General features: G+C 43.1%; 1 protein-coding gene across 3 annotated transcripts; it reads right to left on the bottom strand.

Moving 5' to 3' along the window:
- Positions 1-3,691: 3,691 nt before the first annotated feature.
- LEPROT (leptin receptor overlapping transcript) lies at positions 3,692-19,560 on the bottom strand. 3 transcript variants are annotated; one of them, XM_037024323.2, is made up of 4 exons: positions 19,411-19,560; positions 12,930-13,005; positions 9,141-9,327; positions 3,692-7,423 (listed from the first exon to the last, which is right to left on the bottom strand). In XM_037024323.2, exons 1-4 carry the CDS (start codon positions 19,424-19,426, stop codon positions 7,307-7,309), a joined length of 396 nt encoding a protein of 131 aa, XP_036880218.1. In that variant the 5' UTR covers positions 19,427-19,560; the 3' UTR covers positions 3,692-7,306. The 3 variants fall into 3 exon arrangements, with proteins under 3 accessions (XP_036880218.1, XP_073090180.1, XP_073090181.1); XM_073234079.1 differs by lacking the exon at positions 19,411-19,560 and adding an exon at positions 15,226-15,562; XM_073234080.1 differs by lacking the exon at positions 19,411-19,560 and adding an exon at positions 14,037-15,194.
- Between the last annotated feature and the right edge of the window lie 200 nt (positions 19,561-19,760).

Raw genomic sequence — 19,760 nt, 5'->3', positions numbered from 1 at the left:
ATAGACCACACTACCCATCAGTTGAGGGCCATCTGGATTGTTTCCACTTTCTGGCTGTTATGAATAATACTGCCATGAACATTTGGGTACACGTCTTTGTATCATGTGTTTTCATCTTTCTTGGGTATATGCCTAGGGAATGAATTGCTGGGTCATATGATAACTCAATATTTAACATTTTGAAGATTTGTCAAAATTTTCTACAATGGTTACATAATTTTGCATTCTTACAAGCAATATGCAAGGACTCCAATTTTTCCATATTCTTGTCAACACTTGTTATTTTCTTTTGGCCATCCTAGTAAAGTGATTATCTCATAGTGGTTTGGGTTTGCATTTCTCTGATGTCTCAGCATGTCGGCCATCTTTTCATCTGCTTATTGACCATTTGTTCATCTTTGGAGAAATGCCTACTCAGATCCTTTGTCTATTTTTTTTTTTTTTGCAGCTGAATTTATTGATTTATATGGGTAGAAAAGACACCGTAACTTGTAGTTAGTTAGCAGGAAGATGGGAGGGGACAAAGGCAAGTCTGTGAAAAGGTGAAATTCCATTTCCAAGTTAAACAGTTCCTCGGATTAAACACTTCTCCAGTCCTCTGGCCCAGCAGGAGTGTCCGCAGGCTCTGGAAGGAAGACGCTAGCATCCCTTTCTCACCGGAGAGTTGGTTGCAGTTTTTAGATTTTCAGGCCCTACAGGAAGCTAACACAAGATAGAGAAGTGCCCTTTGAACGATGGCCACCTCCTCAAGAGTACTTGGTATTTTCCCTCTCAGATCTGGTGCTGCTCTGCTCCTGCAGAGCCTCGTCATCCCAAGCTTGTGTGTGAGCAGAGGCTCCCAGAGCCCGAGCAGCAGCAGCAGGAATTGTTTGGCACGAGGAGACGGGGCAGCCCCAACCTCCCCACTCTGGAACTGTGGGGTGGGACCCAGCAGTGTAGTTTAGAAGGCTTTCCAGGTGATTCTGATACACACCAAGGTTTCAGGTCACTGTTAGAACACATAGCACGTGCTTACGAAATAATGTTGAAGGCATGCCTGCTGCATAAAAACATTAATAAAAGAATATTTTCCATTGCGTTGACAAATGCTTCTGATAAGGTGGAGGAATATTTCATGTGCTAACTTTCCTATTTTTTTTTTTTTGAGAGGGCATCTCTCATATTTATTGATCAAATGGTTGTTAACAACAATAAAATTCTGTATAGGGGGGGTCAATGCTCAATGCACAGTCATTAATCCATCTCAAGCCTAGTTCTCTTCAGTCTCCAATCTTCTGAAGCATAACGAACAAGTTCTTACATGGTGAACGAATTCTTACATAGTGAATAAGTTCTTACATGGTGAACAGTACAAGGGCAGTCATCACAGAAACTTTCAGTTTTGATCACACATTATGAACTATAAACAATCAGGTCAAATATGAATATTTGATTTTTATACTTGATTTATATGTGGATCCCACATTTCTCCCTTTATTATTATTTTTATTTTTGATAAATGGCTGAAGTGGTAGGTAGATGCAAGATAAAGGTAGAAAACATAGTTTAGTGTTTTAAGAGAGCAATTGTAGATGATCAGGTGTGTGCCTGTAGACTATGTGCTAATCCGAGCTAGACAAGGGCAATAAAACATCCATGGATGCAGAAGCTTTCTCTCAACACAGAGGGGGGTGAGGTTCTAAGCTTCACCACTGTTGTTCCCCAATTTCTCACCTGATGGCCCCCCTGTGACTGTGCCTGTCTTAGGTTGTTCCTCCCTTGAGGAATCTTACCCGTCTCTGGCTAACCAGTCATCTTCCGGGGCCATACAGGGAAATGTAAAGTTGGTAAGTGAGAGAGAAGTCATATTATTTGAAAAGGTTAGCTTTTTACTTCTTGGCAGATTTATGCCCTGTGGCTTCTATGCCCAGCACTTGTCTCGAGGTATCTTTACCACCTGGAGGAATTATGATACTCGGTAAATTCGATATGAGGCACGAATTCTATTTAAGGGTTGTAATTAGGAAGGAAGAAGAAAAGCTATAGAGGTAGGGAAGAAAACATGGGAGGATTGATTATTTCCTTTGTCTATTTTTTTAACTGGGTTGTCTTTTTATTCTAAAGTGAGATAGGAAGCCATTGGAGCATAGGTGTGACATGATCTGTTTTACATTTTAGAGGCTCTCTCTGACTGCTGTGTTGAGACTAGTCTCAAGGAGGAAGAGGGCAAAAGCAGGGAGACCAGTTAGGAGCCCAGAGCAATAACCCAGCCAAGACATGATAATGTCCATTTTAAACCACAGTGGTAGCAGTGAGATACGAGAAATGTTTTCATTCTGGATACATCTTGAAGCTCCAAGTGCCAGGATTTCCTGATGGACTACATGTGGGACATCTAATAATGATAAGTTCTGAAACCCTCCAAGTCTTGTCCTGAGAAACTGGAATGATGGGAATGTCAGTAGTTTGATTTTGGACATGCTAAGTTTGAGATGCCTATTAGGCATCCAAGTGGAGGTTGCGTTAGCAATTGGATATACACAGCTCTGGGGTTTAGAGAATCCAGGCTGGAAAAAAATGTGTAAGCTGCCTACAAAAGGTAAATACCTTTAAAAAGTCATGAGACAGCATGAGATCACCAAGTCAGTGAGTGAATAGAATAGAAAAAGTTTTTGTTGAATAAATGAAAAGTTTACTCACATATATGTGTGTGTGTATATTTTGGGGGAAGTGTACTAATCCTGTAGTTTCTCGTGCCACTAATTAGCGTATAAATACATTTTGTGTGACACCTTGCATTCATCTTAGGTCAAAAGTCCCAGCTTCAAACAGTGTGTGTATGTGCCCCACAACCTTCAACTTCCCCTTATTGATAAGCTATTGATAAAATTGAAAATTTTAAGAGCCACTTAGGAAGTGCAAAGAGGAAAATACTTCCCAATTACAATTATTGGACAAGACCTTACCATTCACATTCAGCTGACAAAAAACAAACGGGAAAGTATTTTTTTAAAACCTCAAAACCGTTTGAGATGCTATGTTGAAATATCAAGTACATGATTTCTCCAGACACATCCCTTTTCAGCCCTGATGAGGTATCACATACAGCTAGCATAAGTTCTAAATGAAAATGCTTATGTAAAAACCCCTGGACCTGAGAAGTTTCCCTGGGGGACTGTTTTCTCTTACGGGGATTTTACAGTTATGTTGGTCTTATAAAATTACACTTAACTTAGTTGGGCAACACAAAGAAATAACTAGCTCAGTTCCTTTGGAATCTAGCTGTCTAAATCCGTCTGGAAATGCTTTGTGCATGAAGAGGACACTTTCCTTAGGTAGTATTTTACATCGGTGCATTCTTTTCTGTACTGCACAGAATCTTCAGAATATGTACAGCACTTTTTAAAAGTGTTCAGCATTCCTCCCTTTTCCAATACAACAAATTCTTGATTAACCATGTCCCCTATACCGACCTCCAGCCCTGAAAGTGTTAGCCACAGCAAAGTTGTAATTAGGGACTGGATTTCTTCCAGGTCTCCCGCTCCTAGACTGCTTCTCCTCACCTACAAATGTAGGCTCAAAATTAGTCACATTCACATTAAGATCATCCAAACAGAAGCACTGAGAAAATAAATTGCTGTTCTCCTTTCCAAATATAACGCATTTCAATGTAACATACAACTGTTTTGGTTTAATAATGTACATAAAAGTCTTTGTTAAAGTATGAATGACAAGTTTTATTTAGAAAGTAATCATCCTCATCATACATGTATAATGAACTCTGTAAAGCAATCTTGGTGATCCGTCACATCACATTTGGGGTTACACATATCACTGGTCTATTCCAGTAGCATGGCCACTCAAAAGCAGATTATAATTCATGAGCTATTATATACTAGGATTTTTACAAATAAGGTACTTCAGGAGGCAAAATGGAAAAAGAAATTAAAATGCACAACTTATATTCATCTACGGAAGTAATGGTCCCCAGTTGTGAACTAATTACTATCCTTGGAAAATGCTAGCATCCTCATGAATATGTTGAATTATTGTGCAAAATCTGAATTTTGCAAACTTTGAAAAGGCAGATTTTTGTGACATCTCTTAAGCATTGCCCTGAGAGCATAAGGAATGTTATTAACTAAACGAAACATTTCAGCCACGAAAGGAGTCTTCTTCAAGGGGATACCTTTACCAAGGGTAAAGACTTATTAAGGACTCTAAGAAAAATCTGTAAGTTTATAAGTAGAGGAAAAGAAACAACTATGAAAAGTGGACCAGCTGAGAACTCACCCTGAGGATGGGATGAGATGTGACAGGATTGCTCCTGCCCCAAAACAGTATTCTCTTTCTATGAACTGCTGGAATGCTTTTTGCACTTTGCTTGGAAACACTCTGAACATTTTTCTGTGAATGTGTCATTTGGTTCTGAGGCATTCCCATGTAAAAACGCAGCTGCAGCACTGTGTGCTAAATGCAGGACTACATAGGTACTGGTAAGGGTTTCAGATGTGGGGAAGATGATCCCATGTCATTAATTCTTTCTGGGAAGGATTTTGATTACATTGCCTTCTTAGCACCAATGTGTAAATTTCTCAGCTACACCAAGAAAACTGATTGGTAGGAGTAGAAAGGTGGGTAACTTTGGAATGTGAAGAACCTCTGGAGGCAGGGCAGCCTAGGAGGAAGGCCCTAAGTTGGAGAGGAGGCCAGCAAACCTCACAGGAGTGTACCTGGACTCCAACGGCATTTGGGGTTATGGAGGGCTGCAAAACTCTCAGAGAAAGACCTTGTCCTTGGGAAGAGGTGGAATTACACTTTGCATTCTCCAAACTGTTTATACTATCCTCTTTCCAAGACCCAAAACTCAGGCAGGTACCTTGAGCATTATAGATCAGCTACATTAGGGTTAAGCCTGCCTCAGATGGCTTGGCCTGGGAACTCAGTCACCAATTCATAACATTGTTTCTGTGGGAAAGTGTTTTCAAAGTCCACCCATAAGCCAGTTGTTTGGAACGTGATAGAATCCTTTCATAAAATTACTTACTTGTGTGCAATTTTGTATGCATATTCTTAGTTTTAGAATGTAACCAATGTGCTTTTAATCTCCAAACTATATTGTAGTATATAGGGGAAAAAATCAATCTCTCATATAAGGAAAAGATAATGTCCAGTGTTCGTGTGACCAAGGTGAAACTTCTGTGTTGCACATTCATATATAGCAATACTTCCTATTCACGTTTATTACTTAAATGATACATAGGCACTGCAAGGTAAGTGTCTCTGTTTTCAGACACATAACAAATTCAATCACCTACCACTTCAATAAACCATTCCCTTATTAGAGAATAGCTAGAAATACTCTAATTAGAAGTACCTTTTATCATTCTGGAAATACAATCAAAAGGCAATGCTTTTTGGCTACACATTAAGGCTACCTTGACCTTGGCTATTTGAATTGCACACAAGGAACAAAGCCACTTTTGCAAAAGGTAATGTAACTATTTCTACGTTAGGAAAAGAAGTTATTACAAGATGACTAGACATTTAAAATGATATCTTAAAACTTATTGCTGTTATATTATTGCAGGACAGATGATTGCTCAAAACTGCTCATTTCGGATTACCAAGAAAGTCTAACTTTTTTTTCTTTTAAGCAAGGTTACATTAGAATAAAGACTTTTAAAATTAATCTTTTCTTTAGTGTTAAAAGAAATTTATTACAGTAAGTGCAAGTGTTATAAAAAATGCTGCTTAAAATTATAAAGTGTCTACATAATTATTCTAATATAAATATTGGGAATGACAACTTTAACAATTCTATATGTACACAGAACATTGAAAACAGAAAATCATGCACAAGGCCAAAATAGAACTTTGCACATTATCCTTTTAGGTCTCACTTTTATCTTCTAGAGCCAGCAAGATTCTAGGATATGAAGGGGTCTATAATTACTCAGATTACAAACTTCAAGGTTTCCGTGTTTCAATGTATGTCAGTTATCACACATCAACAACGCTTTAACATTTCTTATATTCTGATCAAGTGGTTTTAGTTCCCATAGTCCCTTTCTTAATAGGTCTTGGACAAAAAGTTGAACTACAAAAACTGTGATTACAGAATCCAGCATGACATGTATTGTCAATGATTCATTTAAAAGTGGTAAAAAGTATTACATATAAATACCTATAGGATGTGGAAGACAAAAAGTACATCAACATGCAAATAAAACTAAGCAGCTCCCTCTACTTGCTTACTCGGCTCCGTGTCTCTATGGAAAGGAGAGTCCAGAGCCGCGAGGCAGTGAGAGCAAATCGGAGCTGCTGGGAGTGTGTTACGCAGGAGGTGGGGCAGGGGCGGGGCCAGCGCGGAGCAGCACAGGGAAGGAGCTTATACAGTATCACCTATTCCTCCCTATCCAGCTGAAGCGGGGACGGGTTCCAGCCCAGCCTCCCTCCCTACATCCCAGTGGGGTGCTGGGGTTCTTCGGTCCCCCGAAAACTGTGAAAACAGCGTGCCTTTCAGGCAGTAGGAAGGCACTGCTGTTCCCTACTGAGAGCACTTCATAAATTTGAGGGACAGTCTATATATTACAGGTTTGGACATTTTGCAAATACCAGAGAGTTTGAACATGAGAGTAGTTGAAGTAACTTCTACAAATGATCAGCTAATGCCCAGAGAGGTTACGTTGCTCAGCCAAGGGGAAGACAAGGAAGCTCGGTGTGATGCTTGAAGTCCTCTGTGACAGTGCTCGTCAAACTTTAACATACATACGATTCACTTGGGATCTCAACAAGACAACACTAGGTCCAGGGTAGGGCCTATGGTCATGCACTTGTAATAAGCTCCTAGGAGATACTGATGCTCTCAGTCGATGGACCACACTTTGAGAAGCAAGGGTCCACACCACAAAGAGTCTACAACACAAACACCTCTGCTTCCCTGAGCCACAAGGATATCTTGCAAGTCCTGAGCGGCACTGAGACCTGCTCCAGTGTTACCTGCCTACCAGAGCACATCTCTCAGGCAAAAGGTGTGGAAGCACTGCAAAAGTGAACAGCTGTCTAAAACCTACGTAATATATTTTCTGAAAGCACCATATCAACAGCCAAACAAATAATATAATTCAACTTGAATAAATGGAGAGGTCTCTTTGCTGGGAATAAAATTAAACTTTTTCTCATGTAGTCTTCCTTAAAGTGAACATGATATTAAAGGTATAAAAAACCCCAGCATATGAAATTTCATAGTAAAAGGCCACATGTGCACATATACACATATAGTATGAATTCTAAGAAATCAAATGCATTTTCTCAGAACAAAGTGCTACCACTGCTCCCAGCTAAAATCATCTCCTCTTCCAAATACAAGGAAAAAACCTTGAATTGTAAGGAAAATGACTGCATTGCCTGCCAGCACAAGGCCACAGGCTCCCCATTTGATCTGAAACACAAGAAAAGAGGATTAAATGTTTACTTTCTTCATATTGTACTTTAGGCAAATCTGTTAGTTTCTACATTTAAAACATCCAATGAAATATTACAGAAAACTGACAAAAGGTTTAAAAATGTAACAGGAGGGAGACAGTGAACTATTCAGTAATTGGTCTAATTTTTTCAAGGTGTTTGTTAATTAAGTCTAGTATCACCCTTAACATTTTCCCCAATTAGACATATTTCTCTACTTGTTTTCAGTAGATGACTGCCTTGAATAAAATACAAGCAGCAAGATTATAAAGGGTCCAATTACAATACTGGGTACTGACTGTTCAGTACACATTGCCTTCTCTCATGAAAATAGGAATCGGAGAGTTATAGATTGGTTTGTTTCTTTTCTAAGCAAGGAAAGACTTTAAATAACAATCTGCACATAAATGAAAAAAGCGTTCCAGCATAGCAGATGGTTTTAGAGGTGCAGTTGGGGATGAGAGTGCCCTCCAGTGGGAAATTTTTGTTTCAATTTAACCAACAGCATCAGTTGAAAGGTTCTTCATGATACATGATGCATAAAAACAGAAATCTTTACTGCAAAAGTTAAGAAGTACTAGTCTAAAGCACAAAAAGAATTAAGGTGGTAATTTTTCATTCAAAAATGTGCAATGTTTCTCCATTATCTAGACAGAGTTCAAAGTGACATGACATTCAAGACCCTTCCCAATTGGGCTTCACCAACCCTTTTAGCCTTGATCTCCACCAAGCACTTTTGCTCCATCATATTGGACTGTTCATTATTCCACATACTGCATTTTCACACTTAAGGGCCATTGCTTAAACAGCCTTCCCTACTATAATCAAAACCCTATTTTCCCTTTGAGGCCCATATCAAATGCCAGTTGGAATTTCTCTATTATTGGTGTTCCTATGGAATTCTGATCATGCTTCAATTATCACACATTAATACACTTATAGTGTACTTACCCATCAGGCTAGTTTCTGTACTCTTTGGGAACAGAGATGGTATCTAGCTCTTATTCCTGGTATCTTACAAATAGCAGATGTTTCAAAGATACTTACTGAATGAAGTAAGACTTGTGCATATCTGATATTCAATGCACCAAATAAGAATTTCATGAAATTAAAAAAGTATGTAGTTGGGGGGATTAAAAGCAAATAGTATGAAAGACAGTGAACATCAAAGAATTGAATAAATTATACCCACAAAGTGCATTCTGGAGACAAAAAGAGAAATTTTACAGTGATGTGAAGATGTAATCTTATTCACTGTATCTTCCCTATCTTCAGTTTTCTCTCAATAGATCCCTATTGTATTGAGTTGAAAATTGTGTCCATGATCTTACTTGCAGGAGAAGAATTTGATATGATGTTCATTTTGGAGCTAGCAAAATATTGCTATTATAGTCTCTATGGATTGCCCTGAGATAAAGAGGCAACAATTTAAGAACAATTCCAGAAAACAGCTTATGGTAGAAAAAAACAAGAAATCCCATGGGCTGGCTAAAAGCTATAAGAGAAACAAAACATTCTGAATACATGGCCAAGATGCTGACAGGTAGATCTAAAATGGAAGAACTGAGAAACTAAAAATGCAGCTGGATTTGAGCATGATGCCTAAGCCATGGAAATGAAATTGAGGATCCTGACCCAAGCCTTTGAAGTAAACTCGGCAACAACTGGACAAAACAATTGAAAACAAAACTTACCACAGCCACACGAGCAAGAATAACAGGAAATCCAAAGGCAGAAACAACAATTCCAGTAGTGAAAAAATATGCCAGTTCCCGACAGGCACTACTTGCTGCATCAGAGTCATACGTCGCTCTTTTGGCAATGAAATGGGGAATGGGAGAGATGGCGTGGAATACCAGGACAAACAAGGGCCAGTACACGCTGCCATTGCACCCAGAAGAAACCCAAAGAGAAACGTTACAATTATATTTTAAATTAAAGATACACTACTATTTCAAAGTTATTATTATTTTAAAAGTCCAGGTCAAAAACTTATTTACCCAGTTGTCAATAGAAGTACATAAGATGATTTCTATCAAGAAAAGTAATGATAATTAAAAATTACTAGTCCATTAACACATATGTATTGTGTTAATAAACAACTATTTGCTCTTCCTATAGAACAGAGTGGGTGCCTCGCACATGCTAATTCAACAGAGATCTTTCGAGTGCATGCATGTTGGAAATGTTTCAATGGCTTAGAATAAACCCCAGATTCTTTGCCATGTCCTGCAAGGCCTTACATAATCTGGTCAACTTTCATTCATTCTGTGTTATTTTTCCTTTATTCCCACAACAGCCTTCTTTTCCATTCTTGAAACACTTGAGTCCGACCTTTCCTTAGGGCCTGTGCCCCGCCCTCTGCTTGGAAGGCTTCTCCTCCCGACCTTCTCATTGGCTGGCTCCTTTTTATCATGCAATCTAAACCGAGGGGTCTCCTCCAAAGCAGGCTTTCCCTGACCATCCACTTCATATACACCACATCACTTCGAGCACATCGCTCTCTTAACTTTCTGCACACCACCTATTCCTATTTGATACTTTATTGCTTATGAGAACAAGCGTCTGATTTGTCTTAATCAACCACCATTTACCTCCAGGGTTTAGAGGTAACCAAGAGGTACTCCATTAATACTTAGTTAAATGAACAAAATAAATGTATTTTTAAGTATAGAAGTCATAAAAATAAGTACGCTTACTAGTAAAAACTTTAGCTGTACTCTCATCTTTATTGTAGGAGATCACAGTCATACTATAAAGCAAAAATGTTGTTTTCTTCCCAAATTTCAGCATGTTGCATTTACTAAAAATTGCCATCTTTTTGCAATTACATTTGCTCCACAAATACTTCAAAAATATTTTTCTCCATCAGTTAGACATTTATTGTGCTTTACTCCTTGAGGAAGAAAAAAGCATAGTCTCTACTCATTTTTATATATATACCCACATCACAATAATATGTATCATCATGATATCATGACAGCACAGATCCACCCAGCCAGCACCTCCAAGCAGAAATTGTGGCAAAGCCACACTGTAACGAAACCTCCATTTCAGCCACAGACCTAGCAGTGCAAGATGGTAGCCAAAAAGCAAGAAGGGAAAGTGACTTTCATCAAGAGGACTCAGGATGGAAACACAGAGTTTGAAATCCTAACTTTAAACTTGACGAATTAAAATACATTTCAAAAATCATCAAATAGCATTCTGTTGAAAGAAGCTTTTAGAGATTCTTTAGTTCAAAACTTTTTTTTAACCTGTGAGGAAACTGAGATAAAGTGAGACACAAAGAAAAAAAGGTTTGGAATAGATCGAGCTGTCACCTGACATGCCCCAGACAGTTCTTCCTAGAATAATGTTATTTTTCTGAAAAACAATCTAAGAGACTACGTTCCCACTCACAGCAAGCCATCAATATTCAACTAAGAGAATGGTAAATGTAGAAGCAATCTTGTTTATATATACAATTTAAGTATGAAATGCTACAGTAAACATGTAGGCCAGGAGTTGGCAAACTGTAGAGGACCAAACAGTAAATATTTTAGACTTTGCAAAACACAAGTTCTCTTTGTCAGCCATTCAACTCTGCCACTGTAGTATAAAAAGAGCCAAAGATAATACATAAACAAATGGGTGTGTCTGCGTTCCCATAAAACTTTAATTACAAAAACAGGCAGCAGGCTGTACTTGGCCTGTGGCCCAATTTGCTGACTCCCAATATAGATGACAATCCTGGGTCACCATTACTGAGGTAGAACATTAATTTCTATGTAGTAGCAGTAATGGGTCATTGTCTTACCTTTTAGTGATACAGTGTATCACACAGAATTAAAACAACTGGATTTAGAGTTGGTTATGGAATAATGGAAAAGCCTCCAGTCAAGAGAATAAGAACATGAGTTCCACTTCCATTTCTGCCACTTACTGCTGTGCAATCTGCGTTAAGTCTGCCACTCTGTGCTCTTGGTTTCCCAGTGAGAAATGAGGATAATAAGTTACATCCCTAAAGCTAGACTAAAGTAATAGGTACGAAAGCTCTGGACAAATGCAAGGTATTGCTTATAACTGGGTCCCTCTTCTGCTTAAATGATTTCTGTGACAGTTGGTGGGTACTACAGTGACAGACTTAAACTTATCACTGTCATGACCACTAGCTCCACTTGATCTAAGTTAGTCCCATGATCTTCTACCCAGTTGCTCAAGCCAATCGCGAGACATTCAAGATCTCTCTCCCCTGCTGAACTCTGCTATCAATTAACAAAACTCAGTGGTTCTGTTGCCTAGATCTCGCCTCCCTTTCTTTCCATTCCTACTGCCCCAGCCCTAAATTTTGCTGGATTTATGTAGTCCCTTCCTTCTCCCTGACTACACTGCTAGCACTCTCCTATCTCGTCTCACATTTCAGCCAGATGGACCTTTTTTTATCATAAACCCTCAAAAACTGTTCTTGAGCTATTTTCCCAGCTCCTATTGCTTAAAGTATAAAACTGACCTCCCTTCATACAGCATACACAGCCCTGAAGACTGACTCTACACCCTCACCCAACCCTTCTTTCCCATCCCAGCTACAATTTATGCTCTACAATAATGACCCACATGTGATTTCCTGAACAGACTCATGCTGTCATGCTCTGGGCCTTAGCCTATGGCTTTCCTACTGCCTAACGTCCTCTTTCCCCATGTTTCTGTATGGCCTGCTTCCTCGTTTTCTTTAGCTTTCTGCTCACGTCACCCTCTCAGAGAGGTCTTCTCTGACTGCCCTCTCCCCAACTTCTATGCCCTTTATCCTTTATTCTTCATAACACTTCTACCTCTCATAGAGCATATTTTTTAATCTGTGTACAGTCTCCCCCACTAAAATATAGACTCCAAGACAGCAGGATCTTTGTTTTCTTGTTTCTTAATCTCCAGTTCCTATAATAGTGGCTAGCATATGGTAAGCACTTGACCAACAGCTGCTGAATAAAGAAATTTACTCACTATTGCCTCTGCTCGGAATGCCCTCCCCTGACCCCTGACATGTCAGCCTGATAAACTCTTATTTATCCACCAAGTCTCAGCTTCAAGACATCTTCTATGCAGCGTCCCCTGCCTCTCCCAGGGAAGCTCAGATGCATGCCCAGGGAGGAGCTCCTGGTATCTGCATACATCTCCACAGCAGCTATCAACCTCATGGACTGGACCATTTGCCTGCCTGTCCTAGCACAACTACACCTGTAAGCTCCTCAAGCACAGGACTGCATCTCTTCATTCTTGTATTCCCAGCTGGTTCATAGTAAGTGTTCATAAATCCTGATTAAATGAATGCTTCAATTTTAAGAAGAGTTTTCTCTGAGCAAATACAACTGACCCATGAAGGCCCTGGGTTCATAATCTGGACTTCACAAATTCATTGGTTAGAGCTCGGTGCTAAAGTGAGCAAACTAACACCCTAGTAGAGACAGAGATACAAAGAGAATAGTTCTTTTGAAATGACCACTTACCCGTAACCTTCTAAAGCACATCCCAGCATGAGAAAAGTCAACCCAATAGCCCCACTGAAGGACAACGCCACAAGAGCTGTGGAAAATAACACCAAGAGTTAAAAAGGTTCCAAACCAATGGTTGCTAGAGGCTCAGGGAAGAGTGAAGGAATGGGGATAACAGAGTTTTTTGGGGGTGATGAAATGTTATGGAATCAGTAGTGATGGTTGCACAACTTTGTGAATATATGTAAAACCACAATACTACTTCAAGTATTTGCAGATTGTTTTCATGTCTTCACAGAAAATGATTCCCAACCAGCGTCTACTGAATATTTATTCCCTGCATCTGTTAGACACTAATCTCTGAAGGGATAGGAACCTATTTCTCCTTGTCATGCTACTAAGTGGGAGACAGAATATATCAGGGTTGTTAAAAAATCTTGAACACTGGGTAACCATCATGGGTTCCAGTCCTGACCTGCCACCAACTGGTTATGTGCCCTTGGGTAGAAGGCAAACCTCTTTAAATCTGATTTCTCACCTGTAAAATAGGAAACAATGGTGCCACCTTCCCACGGAGCTTATGGGAATTAAATGAGATAATGTACGGTAAAGTGCTTGCCACAAGGAGGCGCTCAACACATGTTGATTAATGAAGGCATCTGTTCATTTTACTAATCATCCTTGATAAAGATACGAATCAAAAGCACCAGTTACAGTATTAGCCACATTTTCTTCTGAAAAACCCCACAATACTCAAAATTAGTCACTGACTAAACTAATTAACATTCTCATTGCTTCCTTTTAACTTAAGAATGATTTGGGTGGGCTGTTTTATAGGAAGATGCCAAGGTGTTTTTAAAAACATCTGTAGTATACAGATGTTAGGGGACAAGGAAGGACTATTAATTTAATTTATATATTTTTCCATTTAGTATCCATTACGTTTTAGAAGAAAAAATGCACAGAGGTAACGTTTCACATATTGTTTCATTACAGATGATCTTTTCCTTACAGTTGGTGTCTTGCCAATGGGTTTCAGCCCCAGGCAAGTTTGCTATGGATTCAGTGTGACCAAAGAAAATGACAGCAAAACATTCTTGGGGTGAGAGGGTTATACCCAACTTTATTTCCAGGTGGCAGGTCAGTCACTAAAATCCTGTTCACTCAGAGGGAGTCTGCATGCAGCAAGCCGGTCTCTGCCTCTGGGCCCCTCTGTCCGTACAGCCGTCCTCTGGGCCCCTCTGTCCACACAGCCATCCTCTGGGCCCCTCTGTCTGCACAGACGTCCTGCGGGCCTCTCTGCACAGTCGTCCCACACAGCCATCCTCTGGGCCTCTGTCCTCGGTGCTGCCACCACTCCAGCCTCTGCTCTGCTCTTCTGCAGCCTTGCAGCCCTGTCACCATGTTGTGCCCAAAGCACTGGGCGGAACTTTTTTTATAGAGTCAACAACCATGTATTGCCCACAGGTGTGCTGTCAACCAGGGCCATGTGAGAATCCTGGCCACAGGAACTCTCATTTTATCCACACTCCACCCCCCCAGTATTCTCTCCTCTCAATCCATGTGCTCTTAGTCCTCTACAATGGTCCCTGTGCAAGGAAGCTCAAAATTGTTATCCAGCCTCTCCGGCAAAAAGTCTTACAGACACACAGGCCAGACTCGTGGCTCTGTCTCTGACCTCTGCCTCTTTAGTCTTAATGGCTGGAACTGCCGCTCTGGTTTCAGTTCTTGCCATTGCTCCAGTAAGATCCTATTTGGCTTCCCGTCTAATTTCCTTCCATCTACTCCCACCCGTATCAAATCAACCCACATCTGGGTCCTATGTAACCCTCACCGGGCCCCTCAAATTCCTCCTGTGAGTAACAGGTCTTATTTTTTTCTGGGTTCTCATTGCTTCAGCTACTGTATGCGCCACCTCGCATTTTGTAATCGCTGCCTCAAGGCGGGCTGCACTGTCAGGGAAGACAGCTTTCCCATCTCTGATCCCGACAGAACAATTCCATCCACCCCTAAGTCCCACAGCCACTGGCTCAGCCTGAGTATAGGGGTGGTCCATAGAGCGTTCCACACCCTGGGGAGGGGGCTGCTCCTCTCCTTGGGGAACTTTCAGCTGCTGGATCTTTATTTTCTTTACAACTACTGGGTGTGCTTTCAATACAGGAGGGGCCAGTGCCTCCGGCACCACTCCTTCATCCTTCTCCAGCTCCTCCATTTCTGGGGCTGATGGCACCTTTCTCTCCACTCCCCCAAGTGCCTCCTCTGCTACAGTGCCTCGCAGCAATGCCAGCTCAGTCTTCAGAATGTCTCTTACCTTCAGCTCAATGCTTCACAGCTGACGCTCTCGTGCCCCCTCTGCCTGTGCTTCCCTCAGGAGTTCGTCTTTTTCCTTGATGGCCTCTTCCTCCTTCAGAACACCTGGCAGCGCTGCTGTCTCATCTCCAATGGCACCTTGCTGCCGGTGCTCTTGGGCTGCCTCCTCTCGTATCAATGCCATCTCCTTCCTCAGGGAACCCACAGAGGTTTGCAGTTCGCCTTCTCATGCCACCTCCTCAAGTATCAATGCCATCTCCTTCCTCAGGGAATCCACAGAAGTTTGCAGCTTGCGTTCTAGTGCCGCCATTTCTTGGGTCTCCTCTGTAGACCTTTTTAAGACTGTGAAAAGCAGCCAACCCACAGTCCCCACTGCCTCCCAGGCACTCTGCTTCTCAAAGCATCTGCTTACTATACAAAGGGCCACCCCTACTGCCTCAGTTGTCACCTCCACTTGCCTCCAGTCCTGGGGTGGGGCCCAGTCCTCTAGGAGGGAAGCCACCTCAGACCACATACCCACTGGGGAACAATCCACTGTCTCCCCATTCACAGGGGCAGCCCGCTGAAGCACCCCTCCCATAAGGGCAGCCTGTTTTTATCCTTGGTCAACAGTGAACCCTGCCGACCTTCGCCAATTGTCTTGCCAATGGGTTTCAGCCACGGGCAAGTTCGCTATGGATTCAGTGTGACCAAAGAAACTGACAGCAAAATGTTCTTGGGGTGAACAGCCGTCCTCTGGGCCCCTCTGTCTGCACAGCCATCCTGTGGGCCTCTCTGCACAGTTGTCCCACACAGCTGTCCTCCGGGCCCCTCTGCACAGTCGTCCCACACAGCTGTCCTCTGGGCCCCTCTGTCTGCACAGCCGTCCAGTGGGCCTCTCTGCACAGTTGTCCCACACAGCTGTCCTCTGGGCCTCTCTGCACAGTCATCCTGCATAGCTGTCCTCTGGGCCCCTGTCCTCGGTGCTGCCACCACTCCAGCCTCTGCTCTGCTCTCCTGCAGCCTTGCAGCCCTGCCACCGTGTCGTGCCCAGAGCACTGGGCAGAGCTCTTTTTATAAAGCCAACAGCCATGTATTGCCCACAGGTGTGCAATGAACTAGTCAACGATGGCCAAGTGAGATCCTGGCCACAGGAACTCACATTTTATCCACAGTTGGCGTTGCCCGCTCCCTGTGCCTGACCATCTGCACCACTCCCTCCTCTAGGGGACCTTTCAAAGTCAGGAACCACAGACCTCTTTCTGTTCTCTGATACCAACCTGTCAAGGTTTACAACCACGTCTCCAATGGATTCTTTTTTATTTCTTTTCCTCTCTTCAGGAATCACATCCTCTGCCATCTCTTAAAGTTGGAGCTAACAGGGAATTCAATTTCATTTCGTTCCACTCTACATTCTTGCTGAAAAATTGCATTTAGCCAAAAGATGCCTGGTACCACAAAGTCCTGGCCATGTCTATGCTGCAGCTCAGAGCAGGTCCTAAGAACTAAGCACTTCCAACTCCAGCCTGGACTTCTCTGCCTGTAGGCAATAAGGACCTCAAATTCAACATATGTGAAACTGAAGCGCCTCACAACCCCCTGCCAAACACATGCTTATTCCCCTTGAAGGGTCTATCTTGAATGACCAAGACCATCATTGCCCCCTGCCTTATAGACTATCAGCAAGTCAAGGTGATACCTCACTCAGCCCCACTGGTCCCTTCACCCCAAAATTCATGTTAAATCCTAGTGCCCAATATGATGGGTATGTAGAGCCTTTGGGAGGTGATAAGGTCACAAGGCAGAGCCCTTATGAACGGGTGTAGTGCCCCTATGGAAAGGACTCCAGAGAGCTTGGTTGCCCCTTCTGCCACTGAGAATACAGCAAGAAGCCAGCTCTCTGTGAACCAGGAAGCATGCACTCACCAGACACTGAATCTGGGCGCACCCTGATGTTGGATTTCTCAGTCCCCAGAGCTGAGAAATAAGGGAGTGTTGTTTAAGCCATCCAGTTTATGGTATTTTTGTTTTAGCAATCCTAAAAGACATCCACCTATTTCTCCTGAACCCTCTGCTACAGCTCTAGCACAGGCCCTTATTACCTCGTGCCTGCCTCCTCCTGTGACTTCCAGTCCATCCTCCACACAAGTGATCTCCCCAATAGATAAAGCTGGTCTCACCCCTTCATAGTTGCTCTCACAGCCTGCAAGTCGTTCTCACATTCCAGGTGCCCCCCTGCCCCACGTCAGGTGGTGTTCCCTCCACTTGGAATAAACTGCCCTTGCCCCTCTTTACCAGGTCAAGCCTTACTGATCCTTTTAGCTTCTACTCAAGGACAGCCTCTTCTGTGAAGCAGTCCTCTTTCTCCCTGGAGCAGAGTTAAGTAATCCCAACTGTATAAGTTTCCTAGGTTAACTATTAACAACGTACCACAAAAGGGATGGTTTGGATGGTTTGGAACAACAGAAACTAATTTTCTTACAGCTCTGGGGCCTTGATGCCTGAAATGTAGACTCTATGGGAAGACACCTTTCTTGCCTTTTCCTAACTCCTGTGGTTGCTGGCAATGTTTGGTGCTCCTTCGCCTCCAGCTGCCTCACTCACTTTCTGCCTGTCTTCCTGTGGGGTTCTTCCTGTTTGCCTCCAGGTCCCAATTCCCCTCTGCTTATAAGGACACTGGTCACTAGATTAAGGCTCACGTGAATCCAGTATCATTTTAACTTAATTATGTCTGCAAAGACCCTATTTCCAAATTAGGTCACATTATAGGTACTGGGGTTAGAACTTGAACATGTATTTTCAGGGGGGGGGCACAATTCAACTCACAATACCATCAGTGGCTCCCTCTGAATCTGGACACACTTTAGACACTTAAACAATAACAGAGTTATTTCCAACTCTGTCACTCAACAACTTCTCACTAACCTATTTTCCCAAGTCTCAGAAATACAGTACTCCTTCAATAAAAGTTGAATTATCTGCAAAATGCTTCCCTCCATTTTATAGTCTTTTTTTTTTACTACATCACAATTTCGAACACGTTCACATACGAACATTATTAATGGCGTGAGAGTTTTTGCACGTGTGTAAATGCAGCAGTGACCGGATACTACTTGTCATCTGTTTTCTGCACTGGCTTCAAATGACTTCCTTAGGCATTGGACACTGTTCAGGTAAACCACTTTTACGGAACTGATGTTGAAGATCAGTCATCCAGAAAGAAAGAATGATAAAATGTGTCTGCTGCTAAAACACTTCACACACCCAAGATAAATTTCACAGTGAACCGCACATGCATGCAAATATACTGTATACATGTTTATAGCAGATACTAACTGGGAGGGAAGGTCTTTACGAAAAAATTTCAAAGATGAGCGGAACTCCAGCATAGAAACAAGTTATTGTCCTCTATTCAAAAGATGAGAAATTAGTGGTTTCCTACCAAAATAACAGGAAGTCTTCCAATAACCTCTCCCACCGCTGCCATCCCCTTTCCCTCTGAGGCATACAGATAAGGGAAGCTGTGTTCTTGGTGCACCTTTTTATCAACTGCCCCACTCAAAAGCACAGTGCGCAAACCCTACTTTGTCACAGATGAATAAACACTGAAGAAAGTAGCGGTAACAAGCTACCAAATCTACTCTCTCCACAGTGACGAGAAATAAAGCATTTCTGGGCGCTTTCCGTTGACACCAGCTTGCAGTCAACTCTGCCTAATTGTTAAAAATAATTAGGAACTAGAGGATTAAGTGCCCCAGTGCGAGGAGCACTGGACACAACGGCCCCCCTGGAAGAGATGGGAAACTGCGGAGCGGCAGGAAAGGGAAGAGGCGTCAGGGTGGATGTGTCAGGACGCGGAAACCCGGGCAGCCAGGTCCAAACCCGCAGAGGTCGGGGTCGGGGGGCGCTCCGAGGAATGGAAGAGCCCCGGAGGTGATGCTCCTGGGTCTCCCAGGAAGGCACGGGTCCCGGGGACGCGCGCAAGAGCCTGAAGGCCCATGGCCTCGCAAAAACGGGACGAAGGTCCCCGAAACGACCCTCTACCCGAAGGGAGCGGGCAAGCGCCTTCCCACCGCAGAGGCGGGAAGGGTGGCCGGGCTGGGGGCGCCGTTCCCGCCCCCCAGCTGAAGGGGCAGCTCCAGGCTTAGCCCAGAGCGGAAGCAGAGACAGACCGGAGGACCAACAAGCTGGGGAACCGCGGATATACCTTTAACGCCCGCCATGTCTCCGAGCTGGGGCCGCGGCTGCTTCCGGCTTCCTGCCACGGCCCTGCTCCTGCCCAGGTCCCGCCCCGGCCGGCACCGCGGGTCCCCAGCGCGCCTCTCACGCAGAGCCCCGCCCCTGCCAGGCTCGACCTCTCCAGAGCTGCCCCGTGGAGCACCGCCCCTAATGGTCCCAATCTCAGCCCCGCCCCCACAGGCCCCTCCCCTAATGTCCCAGTCCCACCCCCGCCACGCAGAGCCCCGCCCCTTCTCGCCCGTAACTCCACCCCCCAGCTCTCAGAGCTCCGCCCCACCCCGTGATCCTGCTCCAGGGCCTGCCGGGTAAACCCACCAC

This window comes from Manis javanica, chromosome 4 (assembly GCF_040802235.1).
Source record: "Manis javanica isolate MJ-LG chromosome 4, MJ_LKY, whole genome shotgun sequence".
Classification (NCBI taxonomy): Eukaryota; Metazoa; Chordata; class Mammalia; order Pholidota; family Manidae; genus Manis; species Manis javanica.
This window is presented reverse-complemented; position numbering and strand designations above follow the sequence as displayed.